This window comes from Chionomys nivalis, chromosome 11 (assembly GCF_950005125.1).
Source record: "Chionomys nivalis chromosome 11, mChiNiv1.1, whole genome shotgun sequence".
NCBI classification, from domain to species: domain Eukaryota; kingdom Metazoa; phylum Chordata; class Mammalia; order Rodentia; family Cricetidae; genus Chionomys; species Chionomys nivalis.
The window spans coordinates 73,937,301-73,965,262 of record NC_080096.1 but is presented as its reverse complement, the minus strand read 5'-3'; the positions used below and the strand labels follow the sequence as shown (position 1 = coordinate 73,965,262).

General features: G+C 43.4%; 2 protein-coding genes across 2 annotated transcripts in view; both read right to left on the bottom strand.

The window, feature by feature from the left end:
* The window catches only part of LOC130884378 (CDK5 regulatory subunit-associated protein 2-like), a 69,759-nt gene extending 48,449 nt beyond the window's left edge, over positions 1-21,310 (bottom strand). The window contains exons 1-3 of the mRNA XM_057785466.1: positions 20,784-21,310; positions 9,134-9,201; positions 6,450-6,517 (exon numbers count right to left, since the gene is read on the bottom strand). Of these exons, the coding sequence (XP_057641449.1) occupies positions 6,450-6,517; positions 9,134-9,201; positions 20,784-21,310 (663 nt within the window). The remainder of the gene's footprint in view (positions 1-6,449; positions 6,518-9,133; positions 9,202-20,783) is intronic.
* A 4,558-nt stretch (positions 21,311-25,868) lies between these two features.
* On the bottom strand, positions 25,869-26,418 carry LOC130884119 (multifunctional methyltransferase subunit TRM112-like protein). The gene has a single exon (XM_057785088.1). It carries the CDS (start codon positions 26,397-26,399, stop codon positions 26,022-26,024), a length of 378 nt encoding a protein of 125 aa, XP_057641071.1. The 5' UTR covers positions 26,400-26,418; the 3' UTR covers positions 25,869-26,021.
* Positions 26,419-27,962: the final 1,544 nt, after the last annotated feature.

The window sequence follows — 27,962 nt, the reverse complement described above, 5'->3', positions numbered from 1 at the left end:
CACTCCACAAATCTCTGTGCCCAACAATTAGCAATGAATAGCCAAAATTGACTCCTGGATACTGTAAAGACCCATGTCATACAGGTAATTCCACAGAGAATCCTCGTCTGCATGTCCTAGGCTTGTCTGGATCCCAGCAGGTTCTTCTGCTGCTGCCTTGCTCAAACTCTTCCCACTCTTAGCCTCACCTCGGTTTCGTTTCTGCTCTTTTTCCTGTCACTCTGGTTCTACATGTCCCATCCTCATTACAATCTGTCTTCCTCTAGCTGTGCTATCTCCATTCATTTTATTAACAACTACCATAGAGAAACTATTTGTTGAAGACCTAAATGCCAGGCACTGTGTTCACAACAAGTTTATTAGATAAATATTAAGTTTCCCATTTTACAGAAGAAGCAATCAAAATTTAGTGGTTCAGTATGTCATGCAGCTACTCATTCAATCAACACATGCCTGCTAAAAGTCTACTATTTTATTTGCTTCAATGTTAAGTACAAGACAGAAAAGTGATACATGTTAGCAAATATTCAAAGACAGGGTGCTGAGAGATTGCTAGGAGACAAAACACAGAACCAGGACATAGCATTAGGGATAACCTTTCTAACCAATTCAAATTAAAATTCAGACATGAAGGTCCAGACAACCAAGGAAAGGGAGACACAGTGTCCCAGGCCTGGGACGGAAAGAAGCTGGGTGTGGTGGTAAAAAGCAGTTTGTGGGATGCGAAACACCAAGAAACAAGGAACTGACCATCACATTGGACAGGGCATTGAGGGCCATGGCAAGAACTTAGAAACCTTATTCCCAGGTCAAGAAAACACAAAACGACCAGCAGAAAATAGAATCTGGTATGCAAAACTTCAGGCAGTGGTTAGCAACCCTCACCTTATGGCAGACTTCAGCAGTCTGGACATCATGCTAGGTTCTTCCTATACCAAGGCTCAAAACCTGCTACACAACCCTGAAATACCTCACTAGCTTCACTTCCACAGGACATTCTGGAAGTCAGCCATATGGGACCACCAGTCAGTAGTCAATAAATGAGATGTAAAACTGAAGGTAAAATCCAGCATGGATTTTAACCTGTCAGGCTGCAGACATGGGGTGAAGGACAAGGGGGCTGCTCCCCAGTGACAAACGACCTGCAGCACAGGTATTACAGAGCAAATTTCAAGATAGGAACCCTGCCAATCACATTAGCCACTCAAATCTGACCAATTGCGTCAGCTGAGGCCAAGCTTTTCAACAAGTAGGAATAAGGGTTTTGACCGAAGGACTCCGGTACCTCAAGGAGATCAGGTTGGGACATGAGGAAAAGCAGCTGTCAACCTCACCACCCAGTTTCTCCCAATTCTTGAGAAGACACCAGTGGAAGTCGGGTCTACTCTGGGGTCTACTGTTGGCTGCACGTGATTCTGATTTAAAGCTTGGGCCATCCAGAACTCCCATTTCCAGTCATTCATCCCCACAAGAAAAATTATACAAATATAAAAAGATAATATGCAGAAGGATACTTTTACTGTCTCATATGTAACTATTGTAAATGAGAAACTGGAAGGTCTTATCAGAGACAATTATGGTCCAACACACCCAGTAGAATACAGGTCCCTCTCTGATGCTTCCATGACAAACCACTGAAACGGAAACTACTCCTGCCACTCTCTGCCAAAACCTGGAGGTGAACTATTCTATGCACACCAGATGTAGAGTCTTCCTCACTCATACATAATAGTTTTTTTTTTCTTTTTCAGTTTTCTGAGAAAGGGCTTCTCTGTAGCTTTGGGGCCTGTCATGGAACTAGCTCTTGTGGACCATGCTGGCCACAAACTCATAGAAATCTACCTGCTTCTGCCTCCCAAGTACTGGGATTAAAGGTGTGTCCTACCACCCCTGGCCATAATCATTTTTTTAAGGGACAATATGTCTAGTCCAGGTCCCAGGAGGCAATCATAGACCTTCACAAAATGCTGACTTCACCAGGTCCTGTTTGATCCAAAGACCCTAGAACACAACATCTGGGAAGCCAAAGTCAGGCTTTCAGTGAACTAAATTTCTTTGCTGACTTCTTGCCTAAGGCCTTCCATGTGAAAAGCTGACTTTGTCATCCGTCACCACAGACAGCACATGACCAGGTACCAGTTTCAGTATACAAAGGAAGGAACCTGGTTTTCACATCAGTGTTTGTACAACACCATGAAACCACCAGGAAGACCTTGTGCCAGAAGGGCTGGGTTCAAAGTCTGAGTGGGTCCCTAGCCCTCTGGGCTTGCAGTCCCTGGCTTGTCAAATGACCAGAGGTCCTCTAGCTCTGCAGCTATGGCCACACTCTCCACTCATCTCTCTGCATCTCTCTTGTAGTGCTCCCACCTGCTCTCTGCATCTCTCTTCTAGTGCTCCCACTCATCTCTCTGCATCTCTCTTGTAGTGCTCCCACCTGCTCTCTGCATCTCTCTTCTAGTGCTCCCACCCACTCTCTGCATTTCTCTTCTAGTGCTCCCACCCACTCTCTGCATCTCTTCTAGTGCTCCCACCTGCTCTCTGCATCTCTCTTGTAGTGCTCCCACTCATCTCTCTGCATCTCTTCTAGTGCTCCCACCCACTCTCTGCATCTCTCTTGTAGTGCTCCCACCTGCTCTCTGCATCTCTCTTCTAGTGCTCCCACCCACTCTCTGCATCTCTCTTGTAGTGCTCCCACCCACTCTCTGCATCTCTCTTCTAGTGCTCCCACCCGCTCTCTGCATCTCTCTTCTAGTGCTCCCACCCACTCTCTGCATCTCTCTTCTAGTGCTCCCACCCACTCTCTGCATCTCTCTTCTAGTGCTCCCACCCACTCTCTGCATCTCTCTTCTAGTGCTCCCACCCGCTCTCTGCATCTCTCTTCTAGTGCTCCCACCTGCTCTCTGCATCTCTCTTCTAGTGCTCCCACCCACTCTCTGCATCTCTCTTCTAGTGCTCCCACCCACTCTCTGCATCTCTCTTCTAGTGCTCCCACCCACTCTCTGCATCTCTCTTCTAGTGCTCCCACCCACTCTCTGCATCTCTCTTCTAGTGCTCCCACCCGCTCTCTGCATCTCTCTTCTAGTGCTCCCACCTGCTCTCTGCATCTCTCTTCTAGTGCTCCCACCCGCTCTCTGCATCTCTCTTCTAGTGCTCCCACCCGCTCTCTGCATCTCTCTTCTAGTGCTCCCACTTGCTCTCTGTATCTCTGGCCTCTATGATAAGACCCCACTCTCCACATCCCCCCTCCTCACCCCATGTACTGACCTCCCTCTCTATATCTCTCAGCTCACGAATCGACTGTACTCTCCACATCTCTGGCTTCTAAGCCTGGACACCACTCTGCATTTATCTCTACCATACCATAGGGTCTGGCCCTACTCCGTCTATATCACACTTCTCAGGTCTCCTTTAATCGTATCACCTTGACACCACCCTTGTCCCTCTCAAAACTCTACTCCTTACATTCACAGTGTTGGGTAATCTTTTAAAAGCACAATTTCTGGCCACTACATCCCTGTCTATCACTGGTCTCCTTTCACATTCAAGAAAAAAATCAGCAGTGTAACAGTCAAGAAACAGACTGCCTTCCTACTTCTAGGCTATATTTCCTTGAGATAGCCTCATTCCGAAAATACATTCTCACAGTTTCCTGACTTTATTAACATGCTCTCTCAAAGCTGTATATGAATCTTCACATACACAATATTCTCCAAGCCCAGGTCACTTACTCAACTACTATCGGTCCCTGGTATCTACAGGTGACCACACAGTACCCTCTGCTTATGCACTCACTGCATCACCAAACTATCTTCCTATCCATCTTTCCAGTAAGATCAGAACAGGGAAACTTACCAGGGCAGACAAGCTGGTCTGCCATGTGGAACTGTTTAGTGAGCAGATAAACTCCGAGAGAAGCACAAGCAGACCAATGTCTCACTAACCCTAGGTCAATGCACCTGCTGATGCCCATGCAGCTGTCACCCACGACTACAACAAGAAAAGCAGGAGTCTCCCTTCTAGCTCACAACGATTCTGCCTCTCTTTCATATGCATGTCCCTTTAAATCTCACTTTAGATGCCAAGTTCTCTTCCTAGAGGCATCTCACAGAAAAACCAGAATGCCACCACAAAATGTAGCTCAGGCCAAATGAAAAATTTCATTGACTTATAAAGACCTGCAAGGGAGACAGTGAGAACAGGGTGGTCATTTCAACTTCAGCTGCAAAATTTGCTCTCGAAAATGCTACAATAAAAAATATTAATGCCATAAAAACCTAAGAGCAGCCAAAGGACACAGTCATAAAGAAAAAACATAAATTCTAAAACATGTTGGCATAGAAAGCTCTCCCTCACCTTCCAGAAAAATGAGATTTTGGCCATCAAGAACAGTCTGAGCAAGAGAAACTTCAATCACAAGGCAGAGCTGAGAAAAATGACAGTAATAAGACAGTAAGGAGAAGGACGGCACCTGACACATGGATGTACTCAATGGCAGAGCACATCCTCCTAACAGCCCACCTGAAAGGAGAAGAAAGAGAGGGAGGCCCAAAGTCACCAGCAAAAAGAGATCAAGAGACAGTCTATGTGGAGAAGCTGTGGTTCTTAGTAATGTCCTTTGAGAACACCTTTGCCACACCACATCCCCAAGCCTCGGTATCTCTTAAGTATCTTAAATACGGCAGGCAGGATTCTTTAGGGTTCAAAAGGCAGATGTGAAGCCAAAATTATACAATGCTGCTAAATCTCCTCATCTGATAATGAAATTTAAAACCATGTTCTTCAACAATAAATAATAACTGCTGATCTTGCAAAGTTGGTCTAATATTATGAGAAACTTCATATTTAAAGTGCCAAGCTCAGAGCCAGAGCCTAATAAACAGCAGTTATTATTACTCTTACGATCAAATAGGAACAAGCCTTTAACAGGAGAGAATATTTTAATTATACACGATGTGAAACAATCAGAATCCATTCAGTTCAGGCCCCAGAGCCCACAGCATAACAGCGCATGTACAGCTGAAATTATAACAACTCTAAGCTCAAAAATGACTTGTTTCCATTAGAGATCTGACAAGCCATTTCTTCAATTGGTCACTGGTGGTTTGCAGATAACTATTAGCAGTAATGAGTATCCTAAATTAAATCCAGAGACAGCATCTCTCTGTTCTGCAAAGACAACTGGGGAGAGAAAGACATAATTGTAGGCGTCTTTCCCTCTGTGTCCTCCATCTTCTCTCTGACAAATATCTCCTGTGTCTTGCATAGTATGGATTTCATTTGGTTACAAATGAAGAAGTGTCTAATTCTTCCCATGATGAATGAGAGTGTTGAGCAGGTAACTTGTTAAAGAGAATTGGAATTTGGAAAATAACCTTAGTTTCCTGTTACTTGGCAACAACCCCCTCCGCTAACAAATGAAAGGTAACAATGTTGGAAGTCACTGAGCATCAAACCAAACCTGTCACCAGTAATCCGTTCTCTGGCAATTACAACACAGCACTGGGTACAGGCTACCCATGCTCCATTCACCAGCCACAAAGTCTACAAAATGAAAGGGGCGGGGCAATGCAGCAGAATAACAATGCTTAAGTGAACTCAGGCAGTGGAGCTCCTGTTATGCAGGCATCAAGACCTGAGTCCAAATCCCCAGCACTCACTTAAAAAGAAAGAAAAACAAACAAACAAACAAACAAACAAACCTGGGCAGGGTCAGGCAAGCCTATGAGCCCAGCACTGGGAGGAGCAGAGATGACCTAAATTATTGTATTACAGATATTGGAAATCCTCGGATTTTGCTGGCCAGCCAGTCAACCTGCCAGCCCAGCTGCCAAAGTCCAGTTGCAAGGGAATAACGCAGACAGTGACAGAGGAAAATAACTGCCATCTTGTTCTGGCCTTGACATACAACCACACAGAGCTACACGTTAGCATACTCAACATGCATGCACTAAACACACACAACATACACATACCACACACACTACTTTAGAATGTGTATTTGAATACCAGTTCTGCCTCTTACGAATTTATTATCTGACCATAAATCAGTCTCTCCTATTCTGAGAACTCCTTTGTAAAAGTGCTAATAGAAAATACCTCATGAGTTGCAGCAAGAACCAAGGTGGACTTATGAATCATATACCTATGATATTGTCAGCTACACTTCACTGAATAATACGGCAACACTCTCATCTTTAGACACCAGAAACAAACCAATTACCTGACAGAACCTAGCAGAACCTTTATGAAAGACTGGTTGTGTGTACACGTAAATGCCCCCTCATATAAGGCCCAGACCACGAAAGCCCCAATACATGGCGTATATCGCCCCCTCTCCCGCCTCTGGCATAACTTAAACAGTTCTCAAGAAACAGTTCTCTCCTGGTCCGGCTACATGGTGGCAGCAGACATGACTTCCTAGAGGAGGATGATTTGGACTCTTCACTTACATTTTCAAAGTCCTTCATGTTCCAGGCTCTGGTAGGCCAGACCTTTTCTTGTGACATGTTTGGGAGCCCTTTAGAAAGGCAAAGAGACAAAATTGTTAGTGTATTCAGGCTGTCCAGCATTCCTAAAGGGGACAAGAGCAGGAGAGAAAATCAGAATAGCAATCAGTGTACCCACAAGCACTTTTGGCTTGCTGGCATTTACTGATTCTGAAATGAGTGCTAATGGGTGAGAACCTATTTGTTTTTGGATACTAGGAAAGAGGCCAATGGAAATAATGAAAACAAATATATATATAATGCTCAGAGTAAGGAGGATGCTAAGTAACCCAGGAAAGCCAAAGAAGGTAGTGAGTTTTGAGCTGAGTTCTCAACACAGCAGGGAGCAGTGGGTAAAATATCTACATTGATCGCAATATAGCCACATATGTCAAGGCAATGGACCCCAGAATTACATGGGTCATGTGACAAAGTAGACAGTCCTGACATGTGCTTCCTCCTCCTCACATTTCAGTAACTGAGACGGAAACAAACTGATTTGGTAGCACAGCTGGCAAACTCTTTCTTAAAACACCAATGAAGAGTGCAATTTGTAGGCCACACAAACCTAAAATCTGTCATGGCTATTCAACTTCTGCTGCTGCAGGAGAACAGCCTCACAAAGCATTCATAAACACAGAACCTATATTCCAAGCAGCGTCCTTCCCAAAGCAGGCAACAGCAGGAAACTCCAACCCTGCAGCGCAGTCAGCACAGGCCTTGCTGGGACCCAGGCTCTCCAGAGCTTCCTTCATTGATTAAATACTTATCATGCACCTTCCCTGCACCGAGCACCAGCCTGAGATCTGGAAAACAGTGAAGGAGCCAGTGATCCTACACACAAGAGGTTCCTCGGCAAGTGGGCAAAACAGAGAAAAACAAACTATCATGACATGGGTTAGTGTGTCAGAATGACAGAACAACCCACACTCTGACAAAGCTGCACTGAAACGTGCCTTCCAGCCTGTGCTTTCTGGGTCTGTCTATAACAAGAATCAAATAGAGCCCTTCTAAAGAGAGGAAGAAGGTGATTTAGGATAGAGAAATATAAGTAGGAAGGCTGAGCTTGCAGGCTCAGCTAATCACTGCACCGCTGATTAGAGAACTGAGCCAGAGCAACATGAACAGATTCAGGCTCCCTCTGGCTGTCTCTCTGAGAACAGACTCTAAGGGGTCCAGGAGAGAAGCAATGGTAACAGCTAGGGGACAACTGGGATAATCCAGGCCAGAGTCCTTGTGTTGGCCAGGATGGGATGAGTGCAAATGGCGAGAACCTATTTGTTTTTGGATACTAGGAAAGAGGCCAACGGAAATAACAAAAACAAATATATATAATGCTCAGAGGATGGAGGATGCTCAGTAACCCAGGAAAGCCAAAGAAGGTAGTGAGTTTGGAGCTGAGTTTTAAGCTACCAGCAGGCAGCAGTGGGCCGAGGAGAGAACAGAAGACCCAAGGCACAGATAACTGTGGGCAGAGACCGTACAGACTCTTGTGTCCCTAATAAGGGCACAGGGGTTTCTTTTCTGTCCGCAGCTGGTGCTCAGCTACACCTGTTGGAGAAGCTCATGCCATCCTTCCGCTACCTCAGGCCGATGCCAACTCTCAGATCCACTGTCCAGTCTCTCAGCCAATGCTCATCTAACTCCCTTCCTCTCCCAGCCTTGTCACAGCACCTAACACATCTCTGTGGATAACCAGGATCAAATGATTTATCAGTGGAACTTCTTACCTATCTGTTCTCAGTCTAAAGGCAATGACATACCAAGCTGAATCCCAATGCTTGGCCAGACTCTGGCAAGAAGACAAGTACACCCTGGGCTGAATAAAGGGCAAACTTCACAACTTTCTGCTTATCAAATGTTTTGTTTCAAGTAAAAGTCAACAGGTCCCAAAGGAAAACCTAGGGATGGCCTATTAAGCTATAGTCCCTAGAAATAAATCTTCTCATTCTTATTCTGTCTGCTCTAAAAGCTTCTTTTTGTGTATATCTCTTGACTTTAGAGAAGAGAAAAAAAAATGAGTCAAAATATCTCTAAAAAAATTGAGCAAGGAAAATTATTAGCACTACCTACACAGACACTTGGGAAGGCACACACATGGACTGTTCAGGTCTGTTGTAATAAGAGCGGCAGGAATGCGTCCCCGGCACCCGGCCGCCCGCATGGCTTATGCCCCAAAATAATTACACGGAAACTGTATTCTTTTGATCACTGCCTGGCCCATTAGTTCCAGCCTCTTATTGGTTAGCTCTTACATATTGATCTAACCCATTTCTAATATTCTGTGTAGTATCACGAGCTGGCTTACCAGGAAAGATCTTAACCTGCGTCTGTCTGGAGTGGGAGAATGATGGCGACTCCTGACTCGGCTTCTTTCTCCCAGCATTCTGTTCTGTCTACTCCGCCTACCTAATTTTCTGTCCTATTAAAGGGGCCAAGGCAGTTTCTTTATTACTTAACCAATGAAACAACAGATAGAAAGATGACCCACCTCCATCACAGGTCCATCTTTATGAAGAAGATTAAGGGCAAATCAGTACACATATACAAAATGCTGAGTGCCCACTGTGGACACTCAGGTTGGTTCTGGGCTTCGGATGCTCATGGTCTTAGCCTACTCCCCATTTTTTCTTGGTTTGTACACTTACCTCCGTTTCCTAAGCCAGCAATGCCATTGATGCCATCCAGCTCACTTGGCAGAATAGGGTGAAGGTCACTAGGAGAGAGCACAGTGGGATGAGAGATGATCTAGCACTTGATCAAAAGACAGATGTAAGACAGCATAGACCTCATACAACAGTCATTGGGCCACGGCCAAGAAGGACACGGTGCTATGCTTCCAGGAGGCAGTAAGCATTGAACTTTAAGAATTCAGGCTTTGGAGCTGAGAGCTCTGTAGTAATAGGAGCGGCCGGGCTGCGTCCCCGGCACCCGGCCGCCCACATGGCTAGCTTATGCCCCGAAATAATTACACGGAAACTGTATTCTTTTAATCACTGCCTGGCCCATTAGTTCCAACCTCTTATTGGCTAGCTCTTACATATTGATCTAACCCATTTCTAATATTCTGTGTAGTACCATGAGCTGGCTTACCAGGAAAGATCTTAACCTGTGTCTGTCTGGAGTGGGAGAATCATGGCGACTCCTACTCAGCTTTTTTCTCCCAGCATTTTGTCTGTTTACTCCACCCACCTAAAGGCTGGCCAATCAAATGGGCCAAGGCAGTTTTTTTATTAGCCAATGACCTTCCTCCATCATTTCCCCTTTTTCTGTTTAAACAAAAAAGAAAGGTTTTCATTTTAACATAGTAAGATTACATATAGCAAAACAATTATTAAGCAAGAATTACAGTTACAATATTTATATCCATTTTATCTCTTATCATAACTAAGGAAAACTATAACTATCTATCCATTCTTCAACTCCATCAAAGACTCCAGAAGGATATAATATTACCTAAGTAAACAAGAGATCCAAAACTCTAGAAATGAAAGAGACATTTCACTGCCTGGACAGTCACTCAAAGTTCTTTTGTACTGTTGGGGCATCCATCTTCAGCCTACAGGCCCATAGTATCCAGCAGACATTTTCATCAAGCAGGAAATTCCAAAGACAGTTCAGTCACTTTTTGCTGTGTCCTGCAGAATGTCTGGCAGACTCTTTCATGAATCAGGAACCCCGAAAATCCATCTCACCTTTAGGCAAGTTCAGCAGTCCTTTTTCTGTGGGTTCTCTGTGTCCAGTTTATGCAACAGTCCAGGCAAGAGCAGTTTCTTGCCCAAATGGCTATCCAACTCCATAAGAAGCCTCTTCGATGCCCATCTTCTTCTTGAAGTAGATTGGTACTGCCAGGAGCAGACGTATCTCACTATAACAGTCCTAAGTTATTAAAACATTTAAATGCCATATTCTGTAGCCTTTGAAAGATATGAAGAATGCCTATCTAACTGAAATATATCTATGCTCATCTAGAAAATCTAACTAGCACGACTACAAACTTTACTATTATCGATGATTATCCATTAGCAACCTATATTTCCTAATTATACATTACATTTTTAAATGAACTACACAATCACAATACCTTAATCAAGATCAGAAATACATATACACATAACAAAATTGACCTTATAATCCATACCAATGCAAATTATTCATATCTATATCATATCCCCCTTTAAATGTAAAAGAACATTTATAAATCATATTTGGGAACATGGGCGCAGTTTTTCTCTCCAAACTGCTTCCTGCTGTATGGGGGCGCTGTATTCAGATCTTTCATGGTGTAACCTGTGTGTCAGGGTCATCTCAGTCAGCAGTTGAGTGAAGTAATTTTCTGAAGGTGTTCACAGGAACCTTTCAGGAGGGCGTGGTCTATCATACCATATTGGGATAGAAGCAATTAACAGGGTCTCGTCCTCTGTGAAAACAAAAGAAGACCCTCTCCAAAGCATCATATCCTTAGACCCATATTCTGAAATCATAATACCCTTGTATCCATTCTGGTTTAGCTTGGCAGCCCATATAATGAAATGTCTCTCTGTAGTTAGCTCCTTCACAGTCAAAAGCTTTAAAGAAAACACAGTAATACAAAGAATCCAGACTCTCTGTGAATTTTCCATTTTTACGTGGCTTATTTTCTTTATTTCTTTTAATCTATAACTATCTGTACTCTGTCTCTTTAAAGACTTTACCCTTTTTTTTAAGACATTAACTTTATTCTTTATATATATATTTTTTCTCTCTCTCAAGCCTACGTACATTCATCCAACAGTGTCTGAATCAGTTCTATTGTGAGTCTGTAATTTTTTTACTATCCAGGAGCATTTCTTAAAATGTTAAGCATTTTTTAAAAAATTAAGTTGCACCATGTACAGATAATACGGTACCGCCTGTGTCCTGCTCAGTTCAAACCTTAACTGCGCTGTTATTATGGTAATTATGGTAGTTCCTGCCTGAGACCAACACAGTTCAGCATGGCGGAGCTGAGCCCTCCGTCCTCAGAGCCATTAGGTGCCCCTGAGCCACACACAGTTCCAGGCACACAGCAGTCCACATTGCCATCAAACAAATCGTAGCACTTTATTCCAAATGCTCCATTCAAAGACTCTGTATCCTGCAGGAGCCAGACAGAGATCGCGATGGCGGCACAGCCCAGAAAGCCGGCATTTTAAAACAGCCAGTTTTTTCCTGTTGCTGAGTCAGGACAATTTCTTTGCGGCACGCAACCCACAAACAGCAAAAAACTGTCTTGAATTGTCTCTCTCTCCTTTTTAAGCCCTCTCAGGTTTTACGTGGAGTTCATTATCACGCTGGGCGCCACTCTGTTGTAATAGGAACGGCGGGGCTGCGTCCCCGGCACCCAGCCGCCCACATGGCTAGCTTATGCCCCGAAATAATTACACGGAAACTGTATTCTTTTAATCACTGCCTGGCCCATTAGTTCCAACCTCTTATTGGCTAGCTCTTACATATTGATCTAACCCATTTCTAATATTCTGTGTAGTACCATGAGCTGGCTTACCAGGAAAGATCTTAACCTGTGTCTGTCTGGAGTGGGAGAATCATGGCGACTCCTACTCAGCTTTTTTCTCCCAGCATTTTGTCTGTTTACTCCACCCACCTAAAGGCTGGCCAATCAAATGGGCCAAGGCAGTTTTTTTATTAGCCAATGACCTTCCTCCATCAGAGCTCCACTGAGTTCCAGTTCACACACTGGAGTGATATTCATGGTCACTTACCTATTGAACCTATAAGTATGGACTAAGAGAAGGAAGGCACTATGCCAGCTATAAGCCACTTGGGTTTTTGAATCTGACTTTATCGGTTAGACATCATCATCTGGTCATAACAAGCAAGAGTTAAACCTCTAGAAATCAGGAATTATGGTGGTCAGAACAAGAATGACACCAGTAAGCCCATATATTTAAATGCTTGGTCCCCAATCAGTGGAACTGTTTGGGAAGGATTAGGAAGTATGGCTTGAATGGACATATGTCACTTGGGAAAGGCTTGGGGCTTCAAAAGCCCATGCCATTCCCCGTCTCCCTCTCTCAGTCCAGTGACTGCTGTCTCAAGACATAAGCTCTCAAATACTGCTCCTGTATCCTGTCTGCCTGCTGCCAAGCTCCCCACCATGATGGTCACAGACTCTAACCTTCTAACACTGTAAGTCACAAACTTCTTTTCTCCATAAGTTGCCTTGGTCATGGTGTCTTATCACAGGAATAGAAAAGTAATTAATACAGGCACAAATTCAAACTTTGAGGAACATCAAACAACATGCAAATGTCACTGATCTGAGACACTGTCTAAGGCAGCCCTTTGAGGATTTGGGGACAGAGACAGAAATGTAACCTACAACAGACATGCCCCTGCAGTCCGTTCTAAGTCCTGTTTTTACCTCTACCAGGCTCATAGCCTTCTATTTCACAGAGTAACAGGCTTGGTAAAAAAATAAACAAGGCACATGGTGCCTAGCAAGATGCCTGTCATAGTCAGAAACAAAAGCAGAACATCACTGCCACCTTCACACATACAGTGCTTTACAATTTATAAAATATTTATCCTTCTTCCAACTGCCAATTCCTTGAAGGTGCATGCATTTTCTAAAGGAAAGTCCTGAGGCCTGGAGAGTTGCAGTGCCTCTCTCATAGTCAAGTGGCAGCAAAGTGAAGAACCAAGTCTAGAATCCTGGCCTTTTATGTCTGTGCTGGATAATCTTATGTCAACCTACAGAAGCTAGAGTCATCTGAAAGAAGGGAAGTTCAACTGAGAAAATGCTTCCATAAAATCAGGCTGTAAGCATTTTCTTAATTACTGATTATAGGGGAGGGTCCAGTCCAATGTGGGTGGTGCCATCCCTGCACTGGTGGCCCTGGGAACTATAACAAAAAAAGATGAAGAAGCCACAAGGAACAAGCCTGGAAGCAGCACTCTTCTATGGCTTCGAAATCAGCTTCCGCCTTCAGTTTCCTGTGGTACTCGAAGTCCTGCCCTGACTTCCCTCACTGATGAACTGCTACCTGAAAGTGTAAGCGAGATATACCTTCCCGAACACAAAGTTGCTTTGGGTTATGGTGTTTCATCACAGCAATAGTTACTCTGACGAAGACAATATTTAATGCCTCCATGATACGACATGAAAATAAGATTACAAAAGAGAGTTCAGTATGAATCCAGGACAACTTTTTTTTCCCTGCCTCTAACTCCATGAACGTGTCCCACCTCAGAATGTTCCAGATCAACAAACTTTGAACTGAAACAAGGCTATCAGGATCACACCAAGCAAAAACCGGGAAATACAAAAATCCTACACCAAGAAAATGAGCACTTAAAGTAGATCAGCTATGAAGATAACTGGGGAAACTTAACTAGAACATGCTTCAATCATGAAAAATCACATTCAAAGTAATTCTACAATTTCTTGAGAAATGTGGTGAGCAACAAAATACCTAACACCAAGAAAATATTCCAAAGAACCAAAAGTATTACTCACAGGGAATAGACATATTTTCCTTCACCTTAATTTTCTAATTCTTACAATAAGCATCACTAAAAGGACAAACTATTTTCTACACTGAATTTGAAAAACTAAAATCAAATTCAACCACCATCTTTTGAATGGTTGCTATTTTAAATTTTGCTTTTTTTCTTTTGTTGTGATATATATATATCTTCTAAAAGTAAAGTTAGGAAGCCTACACTGGCTTGATTTCACTTCGTACACTTTGCACCTCCTCACTACTATGGCCTCCTGATGCCAGGGGTAGGGATGATGAAGAATAAATGAGAAGAGGAAGGGTCTTCTAGCCTCAGCACATGGCATGGCCACCATTCTTTGCTGGATGAACGGATGAACATTCATAAACCAATGAGCATCTACCATGTGACAGGAGAGGGAAGACTTGGGCCCCAGAGCGAGTGCACTTCTCTACCTCATCCTCCTGCCTTATTTTATTGCCTTTCTGAAGGAAGCTATCTCTTTCTGTGCTTCTAGTTGCCAGAAATAACTGTCTTTCACACTAGAAAACCCAAAGGGAACTAAGCTTTTTACTGGCAGTGCCATCAGAGCTCAAGCAGAACTGGACTCACCCTGAAAAAAACAATCACATGAACAAGTGCACTGCTGTTTGTCTCTGAACATCCTTTTCCACTGTATGCCATGAATTTTAATAAGAGAAGAAATGCATAAAGATGAAAATCAGACATACCTAACATTCTTTCTCCCTAGAGAGTCCCAACCCAGTCACTTCCTAAGAGGTAAGCAATGACTTCAGAAACAAGGTGCCTCCTAACCTTCGTCTGGTCATTTATATACAGAGAATCACAGTTTTATGTTCTGGCTTAAAATAAGACAAATGCAGGCTGGGGAGACAGCCCAGTGGGCAAACTGCTGCACATGCATAAACCGCTCAGTTTGGATACCAAGAGACCATGTAGAAGCCGGCTGTGGTGGCATATGCCTATAACGCCACCACTGGTAGGGGCAGTGCATCTGGGGCTTCCTGGTCTGCCAGTATATGCAAAGCACCAGGTTAATGAGAGACTCTATCTCAAAGAACAAGGTGGGGAGCAACAGGCAGAGGAAGATCCATGAAGGGACACAAGCGGATGGACACACACCAACGCATTTAAAGTGAGTGTGATGCTCTATACCACCCTTCCTCTAGCTACAGATTCATCCTACATTTTCAGTGACTGTATACATGGGTCTGTGGCCATATTTATAACCCTACAGAGCATTCTGCCACATTAATTTTTGAATTCTACTGGCAATGATCCATAAAGAATTCCATACTGCCTGAAACCATCTCTGTTCTGTCCTACTTTAAAACGCCTGACTGTAACCTACGAAGCTGACTTTTAAGATCCAACAGTGGGGGTTGCATACAGTCTGAATGGTGCTTTTGAAAGGATTTATATTTACCTGATCCCTTGCTAACTGGAATTCAACTTGTTTCTAAGCAGCTCTTTTACAAACTTGCTGTACGAATATCTATACACTGGTCCCGTTGTGTACATGTATGAAGATGCCCCTAGGGCAGATATGAAGAACTGAAACTGTGGGGCTGAAATAATTTACATTTTTTAATCTGGGCAAAAAAGACATGTCACCAAAGAAAACACACAAATGGTTAAGAATCACCTAAGAAGATATACACTACCATCGGGCATTAAAGCATCAGTTCTACAGTGACATAATATCACAACTACCATGGTGACTGGAGTAGAAAAGACAGTGAGAATTGCTGGTGAAATACAAAAACCCAGAACCTACAAAACACTGCTGGTGAGAGAGAAAAATGGGCCCCATCTTTGAAACGTGTTTGGCAGTCCCTCAAATAACAAGCACAGAGATCCCATTCAGCCTGGCAGTTCTACTCCTGTGTGGAACCAGGAATTCCATAGTTTCAAAGAGAACTCGTGTCTAAACAAAACTCATATCCAATTAAAGGTTCGTAACAATGTTCATAATAGACAGAAAAAAGTAACAACATCCATTGACATGAACAAGACATGGTACATAGGTACAACAGACTATTATTTGACACAAAAGAAAAAAAGCAGTGATGCATGATGCAATGTGTATCTCACAAAAGAACGTGTACTATAAGGTGCCTTATATATGAACAGACAAATCTATAGACTCAAAAATCTTGACTGTGGACTGCGGGGTCTGAAGTGGGGTTGGGGTGACAATAGGAAAATGAGGAAGGATTGCTAAGGGACACATGTTTCTTTTCAAATAATGAAAATATTTTAAATTTGAATTATGGTTATGTTGACACACCATTTATATCCTGTAGTTTCTTTCAATGGGTAAGCTTTATGATATAAAAACTACATGTTCATGTATGTGCACCTGTTTAAATGGGGGCATATGTCAGTGTGCATGTATGCACACGAGTGTTCAGAGACATAGGGAGGTGAGAAGTTCATCTGGGGGGGGGGTCTTTCCTCAGGAGCCATTTGCCTTGGCTGTTTTGTTTTGTTTAAAACAAGGTCTTTTTTCTTGGGCCTGGGGTTGGCAGATTATTCTAAACTGGCTCATCTGCCAATCTCAGGGATCCTCTGATCTCAGCCCTCTGGCACACATCACCATGCCTAGCATTCTGTAGGGAGGTTCTGGTGATCAAACTCGGGTCCTTTATCGACCGAGGAACCACAGTTCTCCTCAAGCCTCGCGGCTCAAGAATGCTCTGGATCCAAGCTAGCCCTCCCACTAACACCAAGTCCTCATCTGATTTTACCCTGTCCTTTTTTCAGACCCTTTCTCCTGGCATCCATGAGGATGGTCCAAATAAAACTGCGCTTATGGCTAAACATTTCCTTCCAGCCTGCTCGTGATATGGCAACAGGTACTTAATAGTCACGTGCTGGAGCAATAAGCTTGAGCTCAGGCCTCAGGACACTGAAGCTGAACACAGTCAGACAGTTGGCATAAAACAAAGAGATGAACTGAGGGCTGCAGTGCTGAGGATCCTGTATTGCCAACAGTAGGAATTTAAGAACACACACTGAGTTCACATTTTCTCCACTAGGTGCCAGTTGCCTAGTATGTACACTCTTACTTCAATTGCATGGCCATCAATAAAATACGTTATCAACAAAGTGAAACTGAGACTTGTAAGGTAAGTGACTTAGTCAAAGCAGCATAACTAGGAAGTGGTTCAATGAGGGTTTATACTGTCATCTGTATCTGTGTTGTTATACTGACTGCCAAGCACAGGATCTTTCTACATAAAAAGATGTAAATTTCTCTCTTTTTGTTAATTTTTATTTTTTCGTTTTTCGAGACAGGGTTTCTCTGTACTTTTGGAGCCTGTCCTGGAATGACCTCTTGTAGACCAGGCTGGCCTCGAACTCACAGAGATCTGCCTGCCTCTGCCTCCTGAGTAAATTTCTTAACTGGGGCTGGATCCCTGGGTCCAAATTACACAAGGATAAAGCTGTTTGAAACACACAGAAGGATTAGGTTCAAAGCAAATAGTGTACCCTGACCTAATGAAACAAAGGTTCACAGACAAACTGGCCTCACTTTAGGCTGTAAACACGGAGTTTGCAAATTACCAAGAGAAAGGTACTCAGAAAGCAATATATTAAAATGAAAAGCTATGGTTTTATCCTGGGAACTTGTAGTAACATTTCATGTATTAACAAATAAAGTTTGCCTGAAGATCAGAATACAGAACTAAGCCACTAGAAGCCAGGTAGTGGTGACACACACCTTTAATTCCAGGACTCTAGAGACAGAGGCAGAGGATCTCTGTTAGATCAAGACCACCATGGGCACGAAGACTGAATCTGTCTAAAGGAGAGAAAAAGAGCTCACACAAAGATGATCCCATCACTTGGTAACCCACACCTTTAATCCCAACACTAGGGAGGTAGAGACAGGAGGGATATGGCTGGGTTGAGAGAGGAATGTAAGGCAGAAGGAGACAGGAACTCAATGCAGTCTGAGATTTGGTGGAGACAAATGGAGTCTGGAGATGCAGTCTGAGGGCAGGACCACCCTTCTGTCTGGGCACTAGTAGAGGTGAAAGAACTCTCTAGCAGCTGGCCTCTCTACTTCACTGATCTTCAGCATTAACCCTGTAACTGACTCTGGATTTTTATTACTAATACCAATTAGAATTGGTGCTACAAGAACTATTTTCTCCTGTTGTGGTCACCTAATGGAGAGCCATTCCTCCCAGAATATATCTGAATCTCTTGAAGGGCCATTTCAGTGCCAGAAGCCCTGAAAGAGCCCCTGAATACTCAGTTTGCTTAGTTTAGACTAACCAGGTCTGCAAGAGCCCCAGAATACCCAGTTTGATTAGGTTAGACTAACCAGAACATCAGCAAGAACCCTGAAATACCCAGTTTGATTAGTTTAGACTAACCAGAAGGTCTACAAGAACCTTGGAATACCCCGTTTGATTAGTTTAGACTAACCAGAAGGCAGAGCGGGCTTAGAGTCAGGAAGCTAAGACTTACGTCCTGATTTATCATGTGACCCCAGACCATTCTTTTCAGCTCTCTGTGCTTTAGGGGTCCCACAGATAATATGGACAAAAGCAGCCCCTCAAAGAATCAGTTTTCACTCAGTGACTTAATATATGTCATTCTGCTCCCACTGTATACCAGACACTAGGCTAGGAAGTGGGGTTGCTAAAATGAACAAAAGTAGTTCCTGTTCTAAAATAGGTCTCCATCTCATCTGGTGGTGACCATATGTTAAAAGCCAGCACCTGCACTGTCCAATACACAAGTCATTAACTATGACTTGAAATGCAGTTTGTCCAAATGGAAAAGGAAACAAAGTGTAAAATTTCATGCCAGATGTCAAACTTTAAGATTGAAAAATGTAAAATACACCATCAACAAGTTTTTCTATAGATTCTGCTAGAACTATATATGGAAATATTAAGCTACATAAAGTATGTTACTACTTCACCTGTCTCCAAAGCTGCTGCTGCTTGGTGGTAAAGCACTTGCTGAGCACATGTGAGACCCTGCCTTCAAACTCCAGCACCACAAAGAAAGGAATTCACTTGTTTCTTTTTCTTCTTTTTAATTGTGAATACCAGATAGTTGTGGTTGTTGTTGCTGTTTTGAGACAAGGTTTCTCTGTGTAGCCCTGGCTATACTCGAACTTGCTCTGTAGACCAAGCTGGTTTTGAACTCTGAGATCTACCTGCTTCTGCCTCCTGAGTGCTAGGGAAAAGGTAAGACCACCATGCCTGGCTTACTCACAGTTTTTAATTAAATATACAGCATTGGTTGTATTTCTTTTGGACAGTGCTGATGACTGTCAACAAGGTTCAGACAGAGACAGGTGAGAGGAGTTGGAACAGTATAGATAGCCCACTCAAGGACGGGGATAGCAGTGAGGGTTTCCTAGCAGTGGAACAGGGGTGTTAATAAGGCAATGGAGGAGTTACTTTCATTTAATAAAGAAACTGCCTTGGCCCATTTATAGGCCAGCCCTTAGGTGGGTGGAGTAAACAGACAGAATGCTGGGAGAAAGAAGCCGAGTCAGTGAGTCGCCATGATTCTCCCACTCCAGATTGACGCAGGTTAAGATCTTTCCTGGTAAGCCAGCTCATGGTGTTACACAGAATATTAGAAATGGGTTAGATTAATATGTAAGAGCTAGTCAATAAGAGGTTGGAACTAATGGGCCAGGCAGTGATTAAAAGAATACAGTTTCCATGTAATTATTTTGGGGCATAAGCCATGCGGGCGGCCGGGTGCTGGGGACGCAGCCCTGCCGCTCTTATTACAAGAAGGCAAAAGGTGTAGGAAGAACAACTAAGGCAGCAAGAAACAACACAGCAAGATCATTCCTGACACAAAACTTAACAGTCAGACATAGGAAAGAGAGTTGGGAACCAGAGAGAGGGGAAGCTAGAGACAGATGCAGCAGGCTATGAAGAAACTAGAAAGCCACATTACAGAACTTCATCCTGAACAAGGAAAGCTGCCTGGAGGACCTAGAGTGGGTTAGGAGGTGAATTACCAGAAATGAATGTAGCATCTCCCCTGTCAAGGCAGGGGGATGAAAGAGAGTATTAGCAGATCCACTGAATTAGACACTGCGCTAGGTTAGTTCTCATGCCAACAACCCATTCCAAAATATCCAAAATAATCTAGTTTCTGGTCCCAAGGGCTTTGGACAGAAGACACAACTTGTATGTAGTAGTGGTAGTGATGGCAACACAGATCATCCCTTTCAACACTGTTGAGTCAGCTGCTAGCCTTGCCAAGAGAACTGCTTTGCAGGAATTGTTTTTTTTTTTCGTCTCACTCAATTCTGGTGAGGGCACATGTGCCCATTACCATTTTACAGAGCAGAGCAGAAGTCCTTTATCCAGGTCACCCACATAGTCAATTTATGGGCTGGACTTGAATCCAGTTCCGTCCATCTCCAGCCAAGGCTCTTAACTCCTGCAATGATGCCTCTGTCCTGGGTGGCTGGTGTGTGAGCCCTTAGAAAGTCTAAAATAACAACACACTTCCCATAGTGAATGCAGATTCTCAGACAAGAACGAATCACTAAGTGCCCTAGGGGCCCCGTCCCAACCAGCCCCTACTAATACAAACCCCAATTACGCCCATCTCCTCCCACTCTTTCAAAAAGTCCCTTACATTCCACACATTTTCTCAGAGTATATTCCAGAATACCACAGACGAACGTGGAGCTGCCTGGACACCCTCAGGTTCCAACACACACGGGCCTCAAGGGAGAGAACCGCCATCAATACGAACCCCAACCCAGTTACCACGAACCCCAAAGCCAGGCCACACCTGCAGCCGCTGAGGGTCCCCGGCAGGGTGACGTCCTCTTCCATCCCCGAATCATCATGAACACAGAGACGGTGGCACCGGTGTGTGCGGCGGCGGCGCCACTGCTTCTCCAAGCTGTCGCGACGAGCTGGGCTGCCAGGTCCCGCCCCTTCCAACCCAGCTCTTGTTCTCAGTCTAGCGGCGCGGCTGGAATTTAAACCGCAGCTACCGCCATGTTTCCTCTGCGTCTTTCTACGGAAACAAGGCGGGGTCATCAGGCATGGGCGGTGAAGCTGCCCTGCCAGACCTGAAACCGGGCAGGGAAGCGTGAGTGGGCGCCATCTTAACTCAGGGCAGAACCAGCGCGCATGAACCTGTAAAACTAACAGAGGAGAGTCCGGCCGCCATTTTTTTGAGTGTGAGGGCACTGGAACCGAAGCCAAGGTAGGAACCATATTTGTTGAGGGTAAAAGTCCGCTCAGGTCAGTTAATTTAAGCGGGAGGTGGGATGGCTCATGGTATCTGATTGTGTTTGCTGTTATAATCATGACTCCCCCTCACACTCCGCCCCTTGGTACCTTTACCCCAAAAGGCTTTTGCCTCATGTTGAAACTCAGATAACTGAATTCTGCCTCGATTGAGAAAAATAACACCTGTGGATCACTAGTATAAACTAATTTACAGGTTGAGTTTGAAGCCTCATACCTATATCACCAATACTTCATGTCACAGCTTTCAGTAAATTTGATTACCATTAGGACTCAAGTACCAACAGTCAGTAAACTTAGACCCAGAGAGAAGATATAACTTGCCCAAAGTAATAAATAATTTTACTATCCACTAAAACCAGATCCTTAGCTCCTTGAATTCAAATCTGGGTTCCCGGGAACCATTTTTTTTAACCTTCTTTAACAGAATGAAAATATTCTGAAAAAAATTACTCTGTGTCCTGAGGAATGGGAAGGAGAGGGAAAGGAGTAAAGATGGAGAGGGAAAGGAAGAGGGGGAAGGGAAGGAGGGAGGGAGGGAGGGAGAGAGAGAGAGAGAGCACAAGGAAAGATGGAAACAGAGGGAGAAAAGGAGGGGGAAAGGAATGGGGAGGGTACATGAATATGGAACAGTGGTTGCTAACTGTAGAGCCGATTGTCCTTTTTTTTTGGCTGGGGACTCTGCAGTTACAAGGCTTTTTGTACTGGACACCCCTAACTCCAGACTTATAGTGTGAGACTTTTACCTGCTATATTCTGTGGTTCTGGGGGACGAAATGGGTGACCTTGAACGACAAGCATAAGTGCTCAATCTGAGAGAATGGGCTAGTACCTATCCTATAGGATTTTTGTGAGGATGACGTGAGGTATCTTTAGGAAATCTGTCAATAATAATTCTATGTGTTCACATCTTCATTCTCGTTCCCCATAACTCCAAATATTCTTTCTTTACAAGCTGGCAAGAGTTGGGGCTATGATTTGAGCCCAGATTCTTCTGAAATCAAACGTCTTAAGTGGTTCAGACAGGCAATATTCCCCAAGGTTTCAGATCTGTTTCCACCTTAGAACTTATAATTCAGACGTGAGATCTGTTATTGCTGGGAGAGGAGGTGTCATCAGCTTCCACGGTAAGTTACACATACTCCAATGAATAACCCCCATCCATGCTCATACAAGCAACTCTAATGAAACTCAGTGGTGAGAAAAGGGACTGGAAAGTAGGAGAGAGACTCGTTAGAAAGAACAAAGGAGTCATCAGGAGTGAATCAGGACAAGAGAATGTAATGGGAGGTGATGAATATGATCATAAGAAACTGTATACATGTATGAAATGTAAAAACCAAAGCAGAAATCAAAGGAAGACATCAAGTCCAGTGCAGATAGCCCAGAACTGTAATGCTATGATCACCAGACTCATTCTTTAAGCAAATGTTTCAAGGTGGCTGTGATAGGATTGCATTACTAGAACTGTGGAGGCCTAGATTCTAACTACAACTTATTCCTCCCGTGTCAGTACTTTGCCTTTCTCACATACAAAAACAGAGTAGAGAACCACAAAGAACCTATAGGAAGTTCCCATTCAGATTAATCACTTGTTCTGTTCAGTAAGACCATGTTTGTGGATTATGAGCTTAACCTTTGGTGAACCTGAAAACTGAAAATAGAATCAATTATGCAAAAGAAAAATTATATCGGAAGTTGTTTTTTATGCTACTGGAGCATATTCATGGTTAGAGACAGAGAAGTCATTGCCCCATTTTTTTCTTTGTGGGTTTTCTTTCCACCAAGCCCAGAAGTGACATCACCCCCATCAGCGGTTTGGGTTCTCTGGAGTCATCTCCTTGGCAACAGGCATCCACCCACAAAGACAGCATTATTACTTCTTTGGACAAGAGCAATCTGCGTGGTTGGAAGTCATTTGCTTCCAGATGCTTTTGATTTGGCAGGAACCCTCTGAAGTTGTAACAGCTCAAGACAGTAGAGTTACTATTACTAACAGCAAGAATAAATTTTGCAGATTAAAATGTTCACATTGCTCTTTGTTGTAGTCTATTCTTTCTTCCTGATACAAGGAAGTTAAGAGGATGGTTGCCCCACCCCCATACAGATGAGCAATACTACAGTTTGTATCCAAAGTTCCACAAAACCTATGTCTCATTCTTCAATGTATGTAGTATGGGCAAGAAGATATGTGCTATACAGTATTGGACCTTGTGGGAGTGGGCAATTCTTGGTTCTGTATGAGAGAGAAAATTTACCCAGAGCGTCCTTGAACTCACTGAGTAGCTTTGACAGGTCTTGAACTTAATATAAGGTCCTACGTCCTCGACCTCCCAAATACAGTCCTGCACCACTAGGCCTCTCTCTCTCTCTCTCTCTCTCTCTCTCTCTCTCTCTCTCTCTCTCTCTCTCTCTCTCTCTCTCAAGTTTTATTTATTTAGTATATAGTGTTCTGCTTACATGCTAGAAGAGGGCATTAGATCTCATTACAGATGGTTGTGAGCCATCACGCGATTGCTGGGACTTGAAATCAGAACTTCTGGAAGAGCAGCCAGTGCTCTTAACTTCTGACCCATCTCTCTGGTCCCTGATATTCATCTCTTAATAGTTCCTCAAAAAGCCCTGAGAGAAGCTCTTTTCCCATTCTTATTGGGATAAAGAAACTGAGACTCAGACTTATGAACCAATTTTGTCAGAAGTCATGGAGCAAGTTCATGAACTTGAGCTTCAATTCCTGTTCTTCAAAAGCTGACACTTGTAAACATCATAAAACACAGAGAGACAAGATACATGATGAGCTTACATTGATGAGCTTCAGTGTCGAAGGCACATCTCAGGATATCTAAAACCAGAAGACGGCCAAAGGCTACGGGGGAAGTTATCCCAAAATTTCAGAGAATGCTTATAATCATCATTCACAGCCCTTTATTAAATATGTAAAATAACAATTGCTCTAGGCAAAGGAGGATAACCAAGTCAATAAATTGCCTGGACATTTTGCAGATTAAAAGGCGAACATAGAGTCTGTGAGTTGCATAAGTCGGTGGTAAATATCACCTGCTCCTTACAAAGTGTGCCACAGCACAGAGTAGTGCTGGCCTGGTAAGGCTACAGTGCCTCCTGCCACAGAGGGATGAGCATCAGGCTTCTCTGCCTCCCCCAGACCCTGGCCACTCCATCTGACAGAGTGCCAGCACCCTGCACAGCTTCATCCTGAAGAGATCCTTAGAGCCCACAAACAAGAGGAGACTGAACATCAGTGAGAGATCTGTTCAACATGCCAGGCGTTCTTTGCTTGGGAAATATGCCTTCAGTGAGTCAGTGGGGGAGACTGTTTCTACTGCTTATACTGTGAATTTCCTAGCATCCTCCAAATCAGATTTGAAATGTGTTTGGTTTTGATGATTGAACCTAGGGCCTCATATATGCTAAGCCTATCTTCAGTACGCCATTAAACCCCTGTGGCTACAGTTGAGGAGAATATTTTGGAGCCTCATATGGGCCCCAACTTCCATATTTCTCCGAGCTTATATGTGAATGTATGTGTGATATTCATATAAGTGCACCTGTGTGATACTTGTATGTCTGAACAAGTATATGTGTGTGTTTGTTGTGTGTGTGTGGTCCCATAGGTGTGTATGAATGTATGTGCACCAGCAAATGTGTAGAAGTTAGGGTTCAATGTCAGATGCTCTTCATTATTCTCCCCCTTAGTTTTTAGATAGGCTCTCTCACTGAAGCTGACGCTCATGGTTTTGCTAAACTGGTTAGTTAGTAAGATCCAAGTCTGCATGTCACCAATCCTCTCACCCCTGAAAACCATGGTTATAAATTTACCTTCACTCCTGGCTTATACCTAGACACTAGGGATCTGAACTCAAGTCCAAATGCTTTGCCACAAGCACTTTTCCTGCTGAGCCATTTTGGAGATATTTTTTGGGGGGAAGTCTCATTTGCTGTAATTGCCAGGCTCGTCTTGAACCCATGATTCTCCTGCCTCAGCTTCCCTGTGCTGTGGTCATAGCATACAATATCACATCTGGTTCAAACATACATTCATGATGGCCCTTAGCCATCTGTTATATGGTGAGCTCCTGGAGACTGACTTTATGTTGAACCAATTTTATTTCCAGAAAGCTTACATCTATGTAACCATTGCCACAGTAGGATATCTCATGGTATTCCCTAACAAAACTCTCAGGGAATACAGAAGTGATCTCAGTCTTTGGTGTCCAATAAAGTAACCAGCTACACATGTCAAGTGAAACATGCACGTATAACTTTATGAATGAGTGACTTAATTTTTTTCTGATTTCTTTTTTAGACAGGGAAGTTCTCCCATTGTATTCCAGACTGGCCTGAAACTCATTATATAATGATGACTGGACTAGAACTCATGGCAATCTTCTTGTCTCTACCACTGCATTGCTGAGATTTCTTGATATAAGACATCTCACCATTATTGATTTTTGTATCCCAGGCTAGCTTCAAATGCATAAATCTAAAGATAACCTTAATCTTCTGATCATCCTGCCTTTACCTCCTGTATGCTAGTATTACAGGTTTATGACATCAGTACAGTTCATATGATGCTGGGATTTCTTTTTTTTTTTTTTTTTTGGTTTTGAACCTTTAATGAGAAAAAAAATATACTATGGAGCTCAAGTACATGGTGGTTGTTGAGTCACTGGGGGGAGATCGGGGTCACACACCTATTTAACAGACTGTACAACTGACACATCACAAAATGCCAAAGTGGCGGCTAACAAGTTTACGTCTCAGTCTCCTCGTCATTCAGCAGCATATTGGGGATCCCGCGGCTGATGGGGAAAAGACGGCCAGATTCTGGGCATTGCAGGGTGCCCTCTAGCACATCAACCTCAAGCAACACGTGGTGCATCTTCCTCAAAAACGTCTCGTCTTGTTCATAACCTTCAGTTGGCTCTTTGGGTACTTCGGTCAGGTTTAAGGTGTTTGCCGCCTGCACAAGCGCCGCCCACTCCACTTTAGGGATCATCCGCGCAACGAAGTCGGGGTTGAACTCCACGGGGTTGATGCGGACCTCGGTGGCCTGCAGCCGCAGCGGGAAGCCACGCGTGCCCACGCCCCGCACATGCGAGCTCAGGAGGTTGTGGGTGAGCAGTTTCATGTTGCCACAGTGGAGTTCGCGAGGCGATGCTGGGATTTCTAAGCCAATGCTTCATGTATGTTGGAAAAGAATTCCACTAACTGAATCATATCTCCAGCCCTGAAGTATTATATTGTACATAACTAGCCTAAGTCTACCTAGCTATAGTAAGCAACTAACTATTATTTCAGCATAAAGAGAAAAGATTTTTCTCACTTCTAAAAGATCCCCAATGACCTAGTGGAAATCTTTCTCCAGGTTAAGGATTTGAGTGTTCATGTAACTGTAATGCCCCATGTGTTCTCGTAGGTGGAGTTTTTCTGTGTCTTGGCAGCTGCTCCAAAATATCCACAGAGGTTTAATATAAATTATAAATGCTTGATCAATAGCTCAGGCTTATTACTGACTAGTTCTTACAACTTAAATTAACTCATTTATATTAATCTGCATTAATTGTGGTGTTATTTCTCTTTCATCTTGCACCTCCTATTTCCTCTGTGTGTCTCACTGGGGACTCCTCTATCTCCATCCTTCTTCTTCCCAAAGTCCTTAGTCTGTATATTTCATGTAACCTTATCCTGTCCCGCTATTGGTCAGTTAGCTTCTTTATTAAACCAATCACAGCGTAATTTATACCATGTACAGACAGATCATTCCAGAGAAAGCATGTTCTCTTTTGTGTTAGGATTCTCAGAATAGGAGGGTTTTAATTTCTGCATTCTGGGATCTATTACAGTTCCTGGAAGATGGTGAGTATTCATTAAATGTTATTGAAAGCGTGAATGTCTCAGTCTTCACCAGAATCAATGACCTGAACCCATAAACAGTCTTTTGCTCTCACATAATAGAAATCAGTAATATAAATGCCCCATGGAGAACAGCAACAAAATCTCCTGATATAGCCATGGAAAACTGAATTAGTTCCAGGTGGGGTCAGTATTGTCCACAATCACTGGAAGCTTAGGGCATGGATCAGATTCAGTGTGCAGACTCTTAAGCATTCATCTTTCTTATTTCACAAAACATAGATGCGTACACACCCATTTCTAACAGGTGAGCACAGTGATTCCCATGATGCCACAGGATGTGCCCAGATTATCACATTGCCTTTTCAGTCCTCTGGCTCACCTATAGAAAAAAAGAAACAGCAGCAACCCATCCTGTTTCAAATGTTCCCCAAACCTAGCAATGGGCTGACGACAACCCCAGGGTCTGCGCTGACCTTCTCATCAGAAGATAAAACTCACTCTTCCTGATCCAGCTCTTCCCTCACCAGAGAAAGGACAACACTCTATTGTTCTGTAATGTTCTCCTTGAAAAGTTGGTAAGGAGCAGGGAGAGAGAAAGGGAACTGCCATGCACCGTAAGGCTTGAGTGTGCCTGGGTGCTTCATCAAGCAGCACTGCAATGGTAGGAGATAAGTCTGCTCCTCTTTTTACAGTCAGGCTTAGGCAGTTTAGATGACTTTCTTAAAAGCCTGTAGTTGGGAAGCTTACATTGGAAGCTGTATCTCTCTGCTTCAAAAAAAATGTTCTTGGTAGCGTGACCTGTTATTTAAAACCCAAACAAATATATTTTCTGTTG

Coding starts and splice junctions, on each gene's coding strand:
- LOC130884119 (XM_057785088.1), bottom strand. CDS start 26,399: ATGAAACTGCTCACCCACAACCTCCTGAGCTCGCATGTGCGGGGCGTG.